The sequence below is a fragment of the Priapulus caudatus genome, unplaced genomic scaffold (genome assembly GCF_000485595.1).
Source record: "Priapulus caudatus unplaced genomic scaffold, Priapulus_caudatus-5.0.1 Scaffold17, whole genome shotgun sequence".
Classification (NCBI taxonomy): Eukaryota; Metazoa; Priapulida; class Priapulimorpha; order Priapulimorphida; family Priapulidae; genus Priapulus; species Priapulus caudatus.
In genome coordinates, this window is record NW_014577078.1 from 1,314,665 (window position 1) to 1,331,293 (window position 16,629).

General features: G+C 39.9%; 2 protein-coding genes across 2 annotated transcripts in view; one reads left to right on the top strand and one right to left on the bottom strand.

Moving 5' to 3' along the window:
* The first annotated feature begins 1,029 nt into the window (after positions 1-1,029).
* LOC106810919 (granulins-like) lies at positions 1,030-8,036 on the top strand. Its single transcript, XM_014814400.1, has 7 exons — positions 1,030-1,104; positions 3,657-3,860; positions 4,270-4,496; positions 4,595-4,747; positions 5,230-6,067; positions 6,790-7,061; positions 7,220-8,036. Exons 2-7 carry the CDS (start codon positions 3,722-3,724, stop codon positions 7,346-7,348), a joined length of 1,758 nt encoding a protein of 585 aa, XP_014669886.1. The 5' UTR covers positions 1,030-1,104; positions 3,657-3,721; the 3' UTR covers positions 7,349-8,036.
* A 2,727-nt stretch (positions 8,037-10,763) lies between these two features.
* Positions 10,764-16,629, bottom strand: part of LOC106810739 (probable indole-3-acetic acid-amido synthetase GH3.9) — an 18,550-nt gene continuing 12,684 nt past the window's right edge. The window contains exons 7-14 of the mRNA XM_014814182.1: positions 16,103-16,254; positions 15,344-15,557; positions 14,726-14,856; positions 14,294-14,421; positions 13,370-13,509; positions 12,976-13,076; positions 12,537-12,611; positions 10,764-11,352 (exon numbers count right to left, since the gene is read on the bottom strand). Of these exons, the coding sequence (XP_014669668.1) occupies positions 11,206-11,352; positions 12,537-12,611; positions 12,976-13,076; positions 13,370-13,509; positions 14,294-14,421; positions 14,726-14,856; positions 15,344-15,557; positions 16,103-16,254 (1,088 nt within the window). The 3' untranslated portion in view covers positions 10,764-11,205. The remainder of the gene's footprint in view (positions 11,353-12,536; positions 12,612-12,975; positions 13,077-13,369; positions 13,510-14,293; positions 14,422-14,725; positions 14,857-15,343; positions 15,558-16,102; positions 16,255-16,629) is intronic.

Sequence of the window (16,629 nt, forward strand, 5' to 3'; positions counted from 1 at the left end):
GCGTGTGCACGTACACGTGCGTGCGTGTGCACGTACACGTGCGTGCGTGTGCACGTACACGTGCGTGCGTGTGTGTACACGTACACAGAATACATGTACATGATCGCGGACCTAACAAATATACCCATGAATGCTCGGAATCGTTTAGAACAGAGCTCAAAACGTCACGCTAGTTCTCACGGAAAGTAATACAGAAAGTTATTGTTTTCTCTGTTTCTTCATAGCTATATACAAGCCCATGTGCTTATATCATAGAAATATATAGAGTCTAACTAGTATATTATTTTTATGAGTTGTATATATCCAGAGGATTATCCAGAGCACGTATATCATATATGATATCAGGGGCGTAGCCAGGATTTTTAAAGTTGTAGGCACGACTATCTGAGCGGAGCGCCACCATCGGTTGGCGCGGAGCGTACAAGAAAATTTTTGGTTTTACAAACCCCCCAGATGGCCGGAAACGGCCTTTCCCGAGTGTTCATTCTGGTTCCCTGACCTCTTGCTAACTTGAGACACCTAATTCAATATCACTTTTAAACCCAAAAAACACAAACGAGTTAAAATAGTGTTACGAATGTTAAAAAACTGACAAGAATGGATCCTAGTCTTTTTCGGCGGGTAGAGTGTTGAATGAAACGGCACGCGATAGAAATGACAGCCTAGATGACAGAAGAATAGGTCACCTAATTTAGCCATATTCTTGCTACGTTCATTTCAATAGTTTTTCCTGCCTAGACTCTTAAACTCGTCCAGCAAGCTTATGGATTGGAATTATGGGTGTTTAAAAAAAAGAAGATAACTTGGCCAAAAAAAGTGTAGGCCCGGGCCTACAGTGCTACATACTGGCTACGCCCCTGGATATATAGACCCTACGTGCTCTAACCTGTATGATACAGGCGGTATGTTTCGCTTCACTACACTATCTACACTGAAGTGTAGTGAAGCGGAACCGGAATCGCCTGTATCATACAGGTTATACGTGCTCTGATATATTTCTATGGTTTCTCCTGTCATATTTCCGCTAGAGGACAGCATGCGCGTAAACCGGATGTCACACGAGCTCAGCGTCACGAGTTGCGGTCCGAAGTTGCGGTGTTACAGGTAAGACCGTTGTATATTTTCAATATATTTGGTTTATTTTGAAATCGTTGTGTTTATACGTTGCAGTGAATAAAATGCGGTGTGGTATATCATACTAAGATAAGGCTCGGATATACTTATATAGAATTAGAACGCAGAAAGTTATCATGTTGTGATTTAGAATTAGAGTTGTGTTTTGAATATTTCGAAGTAGGCGTAGATACTCGGTAGTACTATGATCATGATGGAGTACTCGGATGTAACCCAACAAGAGTAGGGTTACAACGCGTCCCTATCCTTTTGTGTGGAGGAACCCCTGAGTGAATCACTCAGGGCGGTTTGCTGGTGCGTTTTCAGAGACTAGAACTTCCAAACTGGGTTTATTCTCAACACGAATCTTTCTCCGCTATCCTGGAACTTGGAAGTGGAACTTACTATGTATCACATTCACAATACTCTGTATTAAACTAATATAACGTGTTACAAAAATTCGAAGTGACGAGCGGCGGATATATTGAGCGCCATTTCTGTTGACCTGTGACGTACGCATTCCCAATGCGCATAGCGTTCGGCCCACCTCGGCCACCACCGAACGCTATGCGCATTATAGGAATGCGTACGTCACAGGTCAACAGAAATGGCGCTCAATATATCCGCCGCTCGTCACTTCAAATTTTTGTAACACGTTATATTAGTTTACTACAGAGTATTGTGATACATAGTAAGTTCCAGGATAGCAGAGAAAGGTTCGTGTTGAGAATAAACTCAGGTTGGAAGTTCTAGTCTCTGAAAACGCACCAGCAAACCGCCCTGAGTGATTCACGCAAGGGTTCCTCCACAGAAAACCATAGGCTCGCGTTGTAACCCTATCCTGTGTTTGGGTTACATTATTGTATTTACGGTACTACTAGCACTACTACTACTAGTAGTACTACAGTACTAGTACTACTACGGTGCCACTACTAGTACTACTACTAGTACTAGACAGTAGACTAATACGTACTTCGAAATATTCAAAACATAACTCTAAATCACAAGTCACAACAATACTAGTAGCCTCTACGAAAACAAAACATTGGTGGTGGCTACATATACTATTACTAATAGTAATAGTAATACTAGTAAATATAATCATAATCATGTCATGATAATTATCCATGCAGCATGCTTATTTAGTAATATCTTTTTAATATTGTCCAATTGGCTTTGCTACAAGTTACAACACACAATCTTGCCGAACGCCAGTGTGAATAGACGATATGAACAAGTTTAGTTGACTGAAGTTGAAGTTGGTAAACGTGAATGGCAATACTAATATCTCGAAATATGCATTCCATATCCTTTGTTTCACACAATTTTACGACAAACTTTTTAATATTACAAATACTCTATCAAATGCATCTGTCATTGTCTTGCATGTTGTTGAGGAGCATTTGCACCTTGTCTGAGTAGAATTACCATGTGTTATAGAGTACATTTACGAATAATAATGATAAACTAATATTACAATAATGAATAAAATACACATGCATGCTTGCACACACACACGCACACACACAGGCGCAATGCAGACCCATGCACGCGCACACTCGTGGAGTGTTTGTACTGGTTCTTGGAAACCTGGTCAGCTGACTAGTCCAGTAAGAATTTTAAAATGACGTTACCAGGTCTGGAAAGGCCAGAAAAATAGACAATTATCTTGTTTGGTCCTCTAGTCTAGAGTCTTGGATAATATTAATAACAAGTTCAATATTTTAAGCTATAACCATGTGTACTGGCTCAGAAGGAATATAACTTGCACGGAACAAGGGTTTGTTTACTAACTGCTGATTGGAAGATATGAGGTACAAAGATTGTATCAGATAGTCGGAACCCTAGATTGGACACCATAGCTTGTTTACACGCGTGTTCCTAGTTTCAGGATCACGTTTATTTTCCGAGTTTCGGAGGCGTGTATAATCTCCGTGTTTCAGAGACGTGTATATTTTCTGAGATTCGGATACATGTTTATTCTCCGAGTTTCAGAGACGTGTGTCTTCTCCGAGATTCGAAGATGGGTTTATTCTCCGAGACTCGGAGCAGTCTTTAGCTCTTACCGGTTATACTTCAAAAATACTGTATTTTTGCCATTAGTCAAGTTGGTAACTGTAAATGCAGGTACAAGTTCATTTTGATACATTAAAGGACATATAGTTTGTTTATAATAAAGGTTTAGAAGTTGCTAAACAAGTTACTACTCTAACTCATTAGTCCTGGTATGTTTTCTGCCTACTGCCTGTTGTTGGAGTTTTAGAGTGTCATTACTGACACATATGCGATCACTGTCCTCGTAAAGAGCGAGAAATGGTCCCACTTTTAATCTAAAAATGCACCATTGTGCGCATACTCACGGGTGATCACCCCTAGGGTCACTATATGAATATATAGATAGTAGCACCTATTGTGTGATATCAGATTTCATACGCTTGGTTTAATCTTTGTAGCATATATACCTCGTATATATAGCGTGTACTACAGTGAATACAATATTTAATACTGCTCTTAATTCTATTTATCATTACATATCTTGAAAGGTATACAGCACGCAAAGTCCAAGTTTAATGGAAAGATAGGCATTTGTGGAGTACCCGCTACAATCATGCATCAACTGATGGTTGTACTCGCTTGCATGTGTTGGTTGCTGGCAAGTGTTGCCACCACTCCACTAAAGTTTCAGCCACTAGATCTGAATGTTGATGCATCTGCAGTGTGTGGAGACAATAAGACTACCTGTCCAGGTAACCGATAGAACTCTTACTCGTATATTGGTCAAGATTGTAAAAGAGAATTTTAATATTGATCAACTTTCAGAAAATGAGGAGTCTCACTATATTATGTATATTATGTTACAAGATGCTAAGGGTCACATTCCTCACACAAGTATGATTAGCTGTGGCTTGATGTGCGTGTAACTAGGCTGGTGATGCAGATCGTGCTGTATTTTGTGGAAGTACTACAGGGAAATGTTGTACTATACCATACTGAAACTACTGCCTGAACGACATTAACATATAGGGTGTCATTCCCACATAATGTTGGCAAACTTATTTGTTCAGCATGTAATAATTTGATGGAAAATGCATCACATATACACCTATTTAAAGTAGTATTGAGTTTGATGTGATGAAATGCCTTGAAATATTTCAGACATGGCTACCTGCTGCAAGCTTTCCGATGGCGAATTTGGTTGTTGTCCGTTTAAAAATGCACATTGCTGCCTGGATGGAACCCACTGCTGTCCAGAAAATGCTAGGTGTGATGAAGAAAAGCAGAAATGTATTCCAACAAATCATCTATCTGTCTTCAATCATCTGGGGATCACAAAACTTTATCATCCTCGAAGAGTTGCAGATGTCATTTGTCCTGGAGGAAAGGTAACGCAATGCAATGCCTTAAATGACTGATTTTAAATGATGTTTTTTTTAAGCGAAGCTCAAGTTGGTCTTAATATTTTTCTACTCTTGTTTTACAGGAAAAATGTCCAACTGACATGACATGCTGTCCTCTGGGTTCAGGCATTGGGTATGGTTGTTGTCCATTGCCAAAAGCCATATGCTGTGCAGACCATACGCACTGCTGCCCAGTTGGCTATACATGTAACTTGCCAAAGGACACGTGTGATAAGGTAAGTAGCCACTGTCCAGGGACACGCCCAGAAAATGTTGAGTTTTTGGTAGTGGAAGGGTGGCTGTGGGTCGTGCATTCCCTAAAATATTTTGGGGAAAAAAACAATTCATTGTTCTGCAATCAAGACTATTCCTTTTTTGATGTCATGCAGCAAATCGATAGACCCCTGTTAGTTTACGTTAAGCCTAAAGTCTATGGAAAACTCTAGAAGTCTACAAGTGAAGGTTTACCAATAAATACCGAATTATGTCCAGGATGTGTGTTCTTTTTCAGCAATCGTTGATGGATTCTTTTTGTGAATAGTAGTTTACTCACTTTGCACACCATTTACTAAATCAATATCTTTTGTGCGTTAAATGTAAATCTGTTAACCGAGCCTTCATTAAATGAGGTATGTTAGTACTAATATTTCAGTTTAACATCTATTGATAATTATTTTGATAGTCATATAATCTAAAGCTATTACCTTAACATTTACAGGCTGGCTCACTTAGCATCCCCCTTCTTACTAAACAGACTTCTGTGAGTGTCGACTGGTCTAATTCCATAGATCAGCCACATCGCAATAATGAGATGAACTATCAGCTATTCCTTGGGGTGGAAGATGTTTTGTGTCCAGATAGGAAGTCCAAGTGTCCAGCTGGGACCACATGTTGTATGATGACCACAAGTGAGTGGGGATGCTGCCCTTTACCAAAGGCAGTCTGTTGTAAAGACAAGCTTCATTGCTGTCCAGAAGGAATGACTTGTGATGTCGCTGGTAGTCGCTGTAGCTCAGGAGAGCACAGCGTTCCCTGGGATGACAAGTTTATAGCAAGGTCTGATGCGGGTGAGAATGTTAAACATCGTAAGAAGTCTACAGCTGTTATTTGTCCAGATGGAAAGTCCCAGTGCCCCGATCAAACCTCGTGCTGTGTAATGACCACTGGGCAGTATGGATGCTGTCCATTACCAAAAGCTGTCTGCTGCAATGACAAGGTGCATTGTTGCCCACAAGGCACTACGTGTGATGTTGCACAGGGAAGATGCAGCCAGAAAGACCTTTCTTTGCCCTGGTATAAGAAGTTTGAAGCCAGTGCTGTAAATGTTTTACCTACCCAGGAGGAGTCAACTAGCAAGAATGGTGACAATACTGATGTTAAAGCTGTTATTTGTCCAGATGGGAAGTCTCAGTGCCCAGATGAAACCACTTGCTGTAAGATGACCACAGGTCAGTGGGGATGCTGCCCTTTACCAAATGCTGTCTGCTGTAGTGATAATATTCACTGCTGCCCCACAGGAACAATGTGTGATGTCACACATGGATCATGCAATAAAGGTAATGAATGTTGAGCAGGGGTAGAAATTAACTTTTGAACACGGGAGTCCAACGGACTCCCTACCCTCAAAAAGAGGGAGTCCGCAGCAAAATGAGGGAGTCCGCAGTCTGACGTTCAAAATTAAAAATATTAACAATAACACGTGCTTTTTTCAAGATTCACGTGGTTGCACGTCTGCCAAATTTTCTTTGGACATTAGATGGAAAATAGGGTAATTCCGCGACGAAGCCGTGCTCTGGATTGAACTAGTTGGTATGGCAGAATTTTCAGGGAGTCACACGGACTCCTGCATATGTCAAATCGGGGAGTCCGCTCTGGATTGAACTAGTTGGTATGGCAGAATTTTCAGGGAGTCACACGGACTCCTGCATATGTCAAATCGGGGAGTCTGACAGTAAATCGGGGAGTATTTGACTCCGGACTCACATTAATTTTGCACCCTGGTTGAGTATACTTATTTTATGTGGGCACACACGTACAATGTCAGTTTTAATTATGCAGTTGGACCTGGTTACAATGCCATATCTAGTACCAAGGTGACATTGGTATAATGTAATGAGATTTTTTTATCTGAGGTAGTCTTCTGCTTTATGAAGTATTTCCCTACAGATAACAGTTAGAAGAATTATACCACTATTAATTTTAAAATACATATTTGTAAAGTATTTTTTTATTGATTCCATTAGAATATGCAATATTAATTTTGTGATAATCCAAATAGTTTCAGGTGACAGTGCAGACAGTAGCATTCCATGGTTTATGCATACGCCAGCTTGGGAGAGAGTTCCAACTGTTGCTGTCGTAACCCCTGAACAAAGGACTGGTCTCGGCAACTTGGCATTGGACAACCACCATTCCATGACCTTGGCGACAGAAATGGTCAACAAGGGTTTGTCAGCGGTGATATGTCCTGATGGTGCCCACCAGTGTCCAGATAGAAACACTTGCTGCAAGATGACCACTGGCCAGTATGGCTGTTGTCCATTGTTGAATGTAAGCTCCACATTATGCTGTCTAATATCACGTGCCTTCCCACACATGTGTTATTGTAACTAGTGTTTACATGGTTTATGTAACAACTCTATATGCATTGTAACAACTAATAAGCACAAATAATGCCTAATATTCACAACCATTATGTTCTTTTACAGGCGTCATGTTGCAGTGATGGTTACCATTGCTGTCCACAAGGCTACCTTTGCGATGGATCAATGTGTATGAACAATGACAGCAGAGTAACTCACGAGACAAATCTTTTGGAAGAGATCTTTAATCCATAGAGTCGTATTCTGGAAAACACTGTTAAGCACTGCTATTAAGACTGTGGTAGTGTATGGATAACTATCATGTAACGTGTGTGCACCTGTTAAATTTTTGCAGTAGTAGTACAGGTATTACTAGTTAAATTAAAATTAATGTACAAATCTTTTTGTCACTTCTGCACTAACTTTACTTTTTATTCTGTGTGCAAGACTGGTTAATGTATGGAGGAAATACATGTTGGTTTTCACTATTCTTTTCATGAATACAGTAAGTCCATATAAAATGATTGTTGCAGTGCTGCGATTGCTGAATTTACTTTTTGCTATTTACTTTGAGAAATTACAATAAGGAAATTTTATGCATTAACAGGTAACGGGTGTCATGTCTAAAATAATGATACGATAAAGTATTTGTATGGTTTTCTACTTGTTTGCTGAAATAGGGTCTTGTAACCAAAGAATCGTTGGAAAAGATTTTGTATAAGAACCAATAACGACCAATTTATTCACTATTTTCATGTGATTGTGTGAATATATACTTTGTATTACAAATTTTGTATGGCCTTGATAGCACGCAAATGTTTATAAATTGGATGGAGTCAGTATGAGTATGTGAATGGTGTGTGGACGTGTATAGGAGATTAACCTATGTATATTTGCTGGAATGTGTTTGGTTAAATATAAATATGAAGTATAATAGCACAAACTCAATTGTCTAATTGAATATTTGTGTGTAGCACGTGGTTCGGCATGAGGAATAAACGTAAACGTGAACGTAATAAATGGATACGCTGACGAGTCGATCAAGACTCGTTTTCTACGTGTGTATAACTAACCTATAGTACTGTAGTATTCTCGCTTCTTTGTAGTCTTTCATATAGTATTTTGGTCGTGGGGAGCAATTAACAAATCAAAACGGTCGCACCCAGTATTATGAATACATAATATCACGTATTACATTGATATATCATGTACTTCTGGCAATATCGATGTGGAAATTTTAATTTAAGCATAAATAGCAACAAGACATCGTCGTCGCCAAAGCTGGGGTCTCCTCGCATACAAACATTTAATTGATCTTGAAAAAATTGACAAACATTAAAAATAAAAACAGTTACGGTGTCCTTGAGCGCAGCATCTTGAAAGGCGATCTCGTTCGAGATGATCATGAGTTTGTACACAGTTATGGCATGTATTTTGTTTCATTATTCAATTTTTTGTTTTATGGTTGATTTTATCACATATAACATTCACGGATCGAATGATTCGATTCACGGATCGAATGATTCGATTCACGGATCGAATGATTCGATTCACGGATCGAATGATTCGATTCACGGATCCGAAAGAGAAGAACAGCGAAAAGTAGTGCCGTCGCGGCAAAGGAATGAACGGGAAAGTGCTAAAAGCAGATGAGAAGCGATGTTTAAGAACATGAAGGTCTTGGATCCGACACCGCCGAGAGAACGGAACTGAGAGAGGAAGGAGCCGGGAAATGTGTCGGATTCACGGATCGAATCATTCAATTCACGGATCGAATGATTCGATTCACGGATTGAATCATTCGATTCCCTAATCGAATCATTCGATCCTGAGATTTATACCGGACCACGTTTCCGACTCTCGCATCATCTATCAACAACTTGAGCAAAACGGCACTAGTTCAACTTTGGAGCATTTTTACATTATGATAATTAATAAATTTCGTACTCATTAAGTATTATAGCTCATAATAAGCAGGCGATATCAAATAATAATGTTACAATCTATTCTTGGCATTTTGAGTAGAGGATGGATGGTAGAGGATGGTGGGAGAAGACGGAGGAGGTAGAGGAGGGGGAGAAAGTGGTGGAGAAGGAGGAGGAGAAGGTAGAGGAGGGGGAGAATGTGGTGGAGGAGGACGAGGAGTGGGGAGATAGGGGAGAGAGGAGGGGGAGAATGTGGTGGAGGAGGACGAGGAGTGGGGAGAGGGGGTAGAGGAGGGGGAGAAGGTAGAAGAGGATGGTGGGAGAAGGTGGAGGAGGTAGAGGAGAGTGGGAGAATGTGGAGGAAGTAGAGGAGGGGGAGAAGGTGGTGGAGGAGGAGGAGGAGGTAGCGGAGGAGGGGGAGAATGTGGTGAGGCAGGGAGGGAGGGAAGGGGTCGAGGTGGTAAGTGAGTGAGTGAGAGAGGGAGGGATCGAGGTGGTGAGTGAGGGAGGGAGGGAGGGAGGGGGTCGAGGTGGTAAGTGAGGGGGGAGGGAGCGATCGAGGCGTCTTGTGCTCACCGGCCGGCCCGCAGAATGCACAATATATTGTAAGTGGGCAAATCCCAAACGCGAGGGAAGTGATGGCGATGCGGGAACGCAACCGGTGTCGGTTAACCGGTGTCACTGGGGGAATGTATAGGGGCCTGTTACAGGGGGAATGTACAAAACAGACGAGAAGGTCAGCGGTCGGGCCCGAGATCAAAGTGAACCGTGGCTCGGGACAGAGCCGGCCAGCCGGAAATCACGGCTATGAATCCCCGAATTCTTGCGGGTTGTGACAGGCAGCTCTAGAATATCGACCGCGAAGGTGCCAACCTGTGGATGGCTGTGCTGACACCAGGGCCAGTATCATGGAACCGAGCCAAGTGGGAAATGCTTACCACACCGTATTCGGTAGTTGTAATTCAGTAGTTGTAATACTTTATACCGAGCTAATACGCTAATAATAGCTAAAACGAAACCGGTGACGCGGAGGAAGGAGCACGGTCGTGGGTCCGAGCCACGACGTATAAATAGTGGGGGACGCCCCTCCTCCGGAGCTTTTGTAAAAGCGACACCCGCTATGTAAGGTGTTTTTTTCTAGGTGCTTGCATATAGCGGGACGAGTTAATCAAAGTTGACTAGAGAATGATTCGATTCACGGATCGAATGATTCGATTCACGCATCAAACTATTCGATCCTGGCATCAAACCATTCGGTTTTAGAATCGAATGCTTCGATTCACGGATCGAATGCTTCGATTCACGGATCGAATGCTTCGATTCACGGATCGAATGATTCGATTCACGAATCGAATGATTCTATTCACGGATCGAATGATTCGATCCTGGCATCAAACCATTCGGTTTTGGAATCGAATGATTCGATTCCAAAACCGAATGATTGGATTCTCTTTTCTGATATAAAATCAAATAATGTGAACATTTAAAACAGGGAATTATTGTCGATTTATTGCATATAACATATGATTAAATAATCAAATATTATATGCGATAAATCAAATGTTATATGCAATAAATCAAATGTTGTATGTGATAAATCGAATGTTATATCTGATAAATCGAATGTTATATGTGATAAATCGAATGTTATATGTGATAAATCAAATGTTATAATATATTATAAATCGAATGTTATATGTGATAAATCGAATGTTATATGTGATAAATCAACCATAAAACAAAACTCGAATTATGAAACAAAATACATGCCATACACAGTGGCGTATATCTTTCGTGAGTTTTACACAGTGGCGTCATATCTTTCTGTAACTTATAATACCATCTACTGTAGACATACTATCTATCTATCTTTCTTGAGTTTTGCACAATGACGTATATCTTTCGCGGGGTTGTGCAGGTTGGCGTACGCCCTTCGTGAATTTGTGCACAGCGGCGTATAATTATCTCTCTGTGAGTTTATTCACAGTGGCCTGCGAGCGGTGGCATCCTGTGTTGTAGAGGACTAGTTCAACTTCGTTTAAGTTGAATTATTAGTCGATATAGAGCGCCTGAATATTCAAGCTTTGGTAGTAAATATAATTCGTGTTTCTCTAGCGTCATTTTGTTATACTGGCGCGGCTCAAATGTCCGTGGTGTTAGCCATGCGCCAGCGCAGCCGTCCGCTGCCTAGGGAGCAATACGGCCCTTCATGAACTCGATGTAGTCAGGCCTGCGCAGTGCACGTGGGACCTTCAGCTGATTAATCGACGCTCCCGAGTGGTGGATGATGTAGTCACGGAAGGCTTCGAATGTTCCCGGCGTTACGATGTTAACCTGTTGCAATCAGAGACGACGTCAGTGGAATGAAACGACGGAGAAACTACCTAAACGTGGTTATTATGCACAGAAGTGTGGTTACGCACACGTAGCACATACGCGTGCACACATGCACACACACACTCACACAAACAAACACACACGCACACACTCATCACGTAACCCCTTATTATATCTAGTCGCTCACTTGCTAGCACCTCGCTCACTACGTGACGACGACGACGCACACGCAGGCGCACTCACGATGGTTAAACATAAACTCGCAATCGTATTACCCGCCATTACAAACAGTGAGACCGATGACCGGTTTTACATCGACCACGAAAATAACGCGACGAAATCCGCGTCTTGAAATACGTAGGGCAGAGATAACCCCTCGGGGGTCTATCCTTATTTGAGAATTTAGCAAAAAATATGAGGTTCCTGGAACTTTTCTATGGTCGGTCAGGAAACCGGAAACGTGATTTCATTTTGTCACCATAGTTGTATAAGCCATATCGGAAAGTACCCGCCGCCATATTGAGATCAGATTATAGGGATGATAAGTTGCCCATATATAGTATATAATATAGTGTATATATAGTAATATATAGTATATATATACTATATATATATAGTTAACTTAACATATACTATATATATAAAATAAATAATATTATAGTATATATATAATATATATATATACTATATATATATTATATAGTATACATATAGTTGCCATATGATAGTATACTAGTCTAGATTTTTTATCTATAATTCTCTTCACTAACATCGTACTTCATTTCACAGGTGCGCGCGTATCTGTTTACAGAAACATATACAAATATGATTGTGGTCATTTTGAATATTTTGCAATGTATGTTGCAATTTTGCAAAACTAAAAACGCACGAGTGTTTACATTAATCATGTACTTTCCTAAGCGCGCCGCGGCCATTTTATACCCCTTTTTCTATGACCTAAATAACACAGCTGGACTTTCCGATATCACTTACTGTATAAGCTGTATATTTCGAGGTGGTTTAATTTTCGCGAATTTCGCGAACGCGTTCCCGATGCGAAAATAACAACACGCGAATAATTCATACCGAATAAGTCATAATTCACCGACCGCGAAATTAACCACTCGCGAAATTGGCCGTCAAGTCTGAATTCGCGAAAGTATACTGAGAGCCGCGTTTACCTTCATGGGACCTATGGCGTCCTTTCGACGGAAAGAAGCATACGGGTATGTCTCAAGTTGCAGGTTGTCGTCCAGCTGTTAATAATATTCACCTATTGAGTTTTGTTCATACAGCAAAACATGATACGTGATATACCTCGCTTAAATTTACACCTGACTTATTTAAGAGAATGCGTTTGGCACTTAAAACCACGATTAAGTGAATCTACTGTAATTGGCAATATTACAAACATGTGTGATAGCAAAAATATATGATTGCTTAATCGGTTTACGGGCGGTATATATTTTGTAGTATATGTATCAGGAGATATGTATCTTAATTGTGTAGCAATTAGTGCATGTATTGAATTGTTTGATGATGCGCTGGGTGTGTTTATTACAAATTCATGCAAGGCAACATTCTTTAATATCTTCTCTCAATGTAAGGGTACAAAGTTACCATTGCTTTTTGCTTTTCGGTGAGTTTCACGTCATCGCCACCCACGAGCTCGATGAACACAATATAATAAGGCGCGACGTGCGTCGATGCATCTCTATTGCCTGAAAACAGGTAAATTTACGCGGTAACCTTTAGTATAATAAACCAATTTATACTGTTGAAATAGGACGGTAGAAGTTGCAGGAATTGTTCTTTTTTTAATGTGCATATTTCATTGTATTTATTGGAAACGTCATTTTGAATCTAACCCTATCGAAAAACCTGCACCAGGTGTGATCCGAATAAATAAAACTGCCAAATTATAATTATTTGTTGAAAAAAGTTGCGGACTTTTTACGAGTAAACGCGGAAACAGTACGAAAAATACTCGGATTGTAAACACTTAATTGTCCACCTTGCTCGTCGAGTACGCTTTCAGCGCAGCTGTAGTCTTTCAGGGTAACTGTTGACCACTGTTTCACGGTATTGATCATGGCCTGGTAAAATGCATCTTCGGAAGTCTTCTCTCCGTGTACACTCAATAGCTGTCCAGTTCTACGCAACATGAGAAAGTCATGTTTGTAACATTTCTCGACCAGCTGCCTCATATCGCGTTTACGTTTATTAGCAAAAATCCCAGAATACCATTCAACGAGTACATTTTTATCTGATGTTCACGTAGTCAAGTGGTCTTTCCGACTTGGCTGGAGGTATATGCGCAAGTAATATATGCCACCCTGCTCCGTACACATACTAGTTTTCGAATGTTTAATTCGCGAAAACGCGAAGAGCGAAACGTGAAGAGTTTTGCGTTTGTAGACTACAACCGAAACGCATGGCTATGCCGCGTGCTACACGCGTGTGTCATTCAACCAAGTTTAGTGGCCGAATCTATGTACAAGATGTGCTGAGTTCTAATGATTGTATTCCCGTTGGTTGTACGTGCACTGTGATAATGAAAGTTAACGTTTATGAGGTATCGTTGATCTTTGAATTATGAATGTACACAGTTAATAAATATAACATTAAAGATGACTTTCTACGAAATATGGGGAACGTAGTTTTTATGACAATACTGTGAAGTGCAGTAACTAACTAATGCACTTTGCCTGAACGGTAGCTTCACTAAAAGCGATAGTGTACATAAATGTATCAAGAAATTAGTTTCGTATTTCATAAAACATACACCGCCATTCCCATCGTGTGCTAGTTTTGGATAATGACGTAGATATGCGCATAATTATATCAACGATTATGTGTAAAAAGCTACAACTAGATATCGTATAATATTAGTTTAAATGAACGCGAGTTTAAATTAAGTTGAGCCTTTTATCCTTACCTGTACTTGAAGCAAATTATAGGCAATCGGTTCATAAAATCCACTACTTCGATGACATCGCCAATGCGGAATCGGTAGAGGGCGCATAATGTTGATGCCACTAGTTCATACTTTTCTCCGGCTTTAACCTAAATACCAACCCAATTGGTCCCAATTGGAATTTACCTCTATCTAAGGTCGATTCTTGGTTTACGTATGATTTGCGTGTTCAAATAGATGCTACGTAATTATGCTCCCATTTTAAGAAAACTATCAAATTTGAATCACAATGATGCTGATCAACAGTGGTCAACTTCAACTACAAACAACGCAATCATTTGTTATGTCAGGAACAACAAAGGTATCGCCACGAACCATATACCGTCATTGTATTGGTCGCAGATTTACGTAGGCGTTCAAGCATTATCACATTTTCAAGTCAGTTAAATTTACCTGGTCAATGAACAAGGTTTTAGGCTGCTCTTCACCTATGTGTTCAATTGGTATGAATTCAAAAAATGCCACGGTTGGCATCATTGTGTACCGCTCATCGCCTGCCTTTCTATTGGGGTCCAGATTCACTCCTAGCAAGAATATTACAAAAAGCGTGTTAGACACTTGGAACTATTTGCGCAAAATGTCATGAATGGGCGAGTAGCGTGTACAGGGCACCTGGAACTATTTCCCACTCTATTATATACTATTATTATATACTATATTATATATATTATCATACTTTTACTATAGAGGCAATTTACAATAACGATTTTGAATTAGCAGTGTTTCAACCTTAACCGTCCCACTGCGCTTGATTGATGCGCTGCACGCTGCTCGATTTTTGGTCGGCAGATTAAATTAATTCTTATATATGAGATAAATTTGGAAATATGAATAATAACAAAAATAATATAGCAGTAACGTAATAATAATGAGTTGTTTATGAAAAAAAACGCGTACGATTGTTGATCCTAACGTTACGAATAAATTATCGTTATTTCAATCGTTATGATGATACTTTATAATGTATAACAAATTTTACATATCCACGAAAAAATTATGATAGATACAGACCGACCATCGCTTCCGTGGAGCCGTAGACTGGAGAGTAGATGGTGCATCCGCGGGCGTACGACCTCAGCAATCGTTCCGCGTACATGGCAAATGTTCCGGATGTTGCGGCGACGATCACCGATAAACTCGGCCAGAGACGCTTGAAGATACCATCGAACCCTTTCTTGATTTCCCTTTCGATTTCGTCTGCCCGCATTGGGTCTGGCTTCATGTACTATTGAAAAGTCGTCGAAAAACTGTTAACCTGATTTCTACGTATGTTAAGTAACATATTATCAGAAGTAGATAATAGGGAAACAGCCTTTCCCTATTATCTATACTTCTGATATTATTATGCGCATCTGATTGGGGTTCGCCATAGAATAATTATGATCAATTAACATATTACTAAAGGCCATATATAATTCTCTCCGGTCTTTGATAGTAGGCAACGTAAAACATTAGTTGCTAATAATTATTCTAGCATATGATAATTATTCTAGCATATTAATAATAATTATTGTTAAGGCTACGCGCCATAGCTGTTCTAAAATTAATAACACAAGTTGGTAACAGGTGATTAGATTTTGTGCACAGACGGTTTGTATAGTTATTCTCTTCTAGTATATAGACATGATAAAATTTAACACAGTGCGTATAAACTATTAGAGTGGGATCTATAACATTTTAAAGTTATTATTAATAGTTTTATAACATTTCAGCATATGCTAAAATGCCATGTTCGATTGGCTCTATAACATAAACTGGTGAACGAGTTACTTCATTAATGAGCTTCCACCTGATCCCTTCATCGATGTTCAAGTCAGGGGTGATACTGCCTTTTCTGATATCTTCTACCAATTGCGGCCACTTCTCTTCGAGACAGAGTCCAAAGGTTTGCACCATACTGCTAAATCCTGTCTCTATCTTCGCTGTAATAAGGTATGGATGTTTATGGAACTATTATATGAAGTAGCGTAATTATACCATAGCATAGGTAGAATGAACTACGATTCTACCTGCACTTTGTGACATCCAGGATGGCACATATTATTTTGATATATATTTTTATATGCCCCTCAAAGCCATTCAATATCATATAAATGTCAAGAGCACAACGTTATCACCCATCAGTGATAGAAGTTTGAACCAAGTATAATCAGTTACATACTTATATACTAATATACATACTGTACATACATACATACATACATTCATACATACATACATACACGCACGCACGCGCACAACACACACACACACACACACACACACACACACACACACACACACACACACACACACAC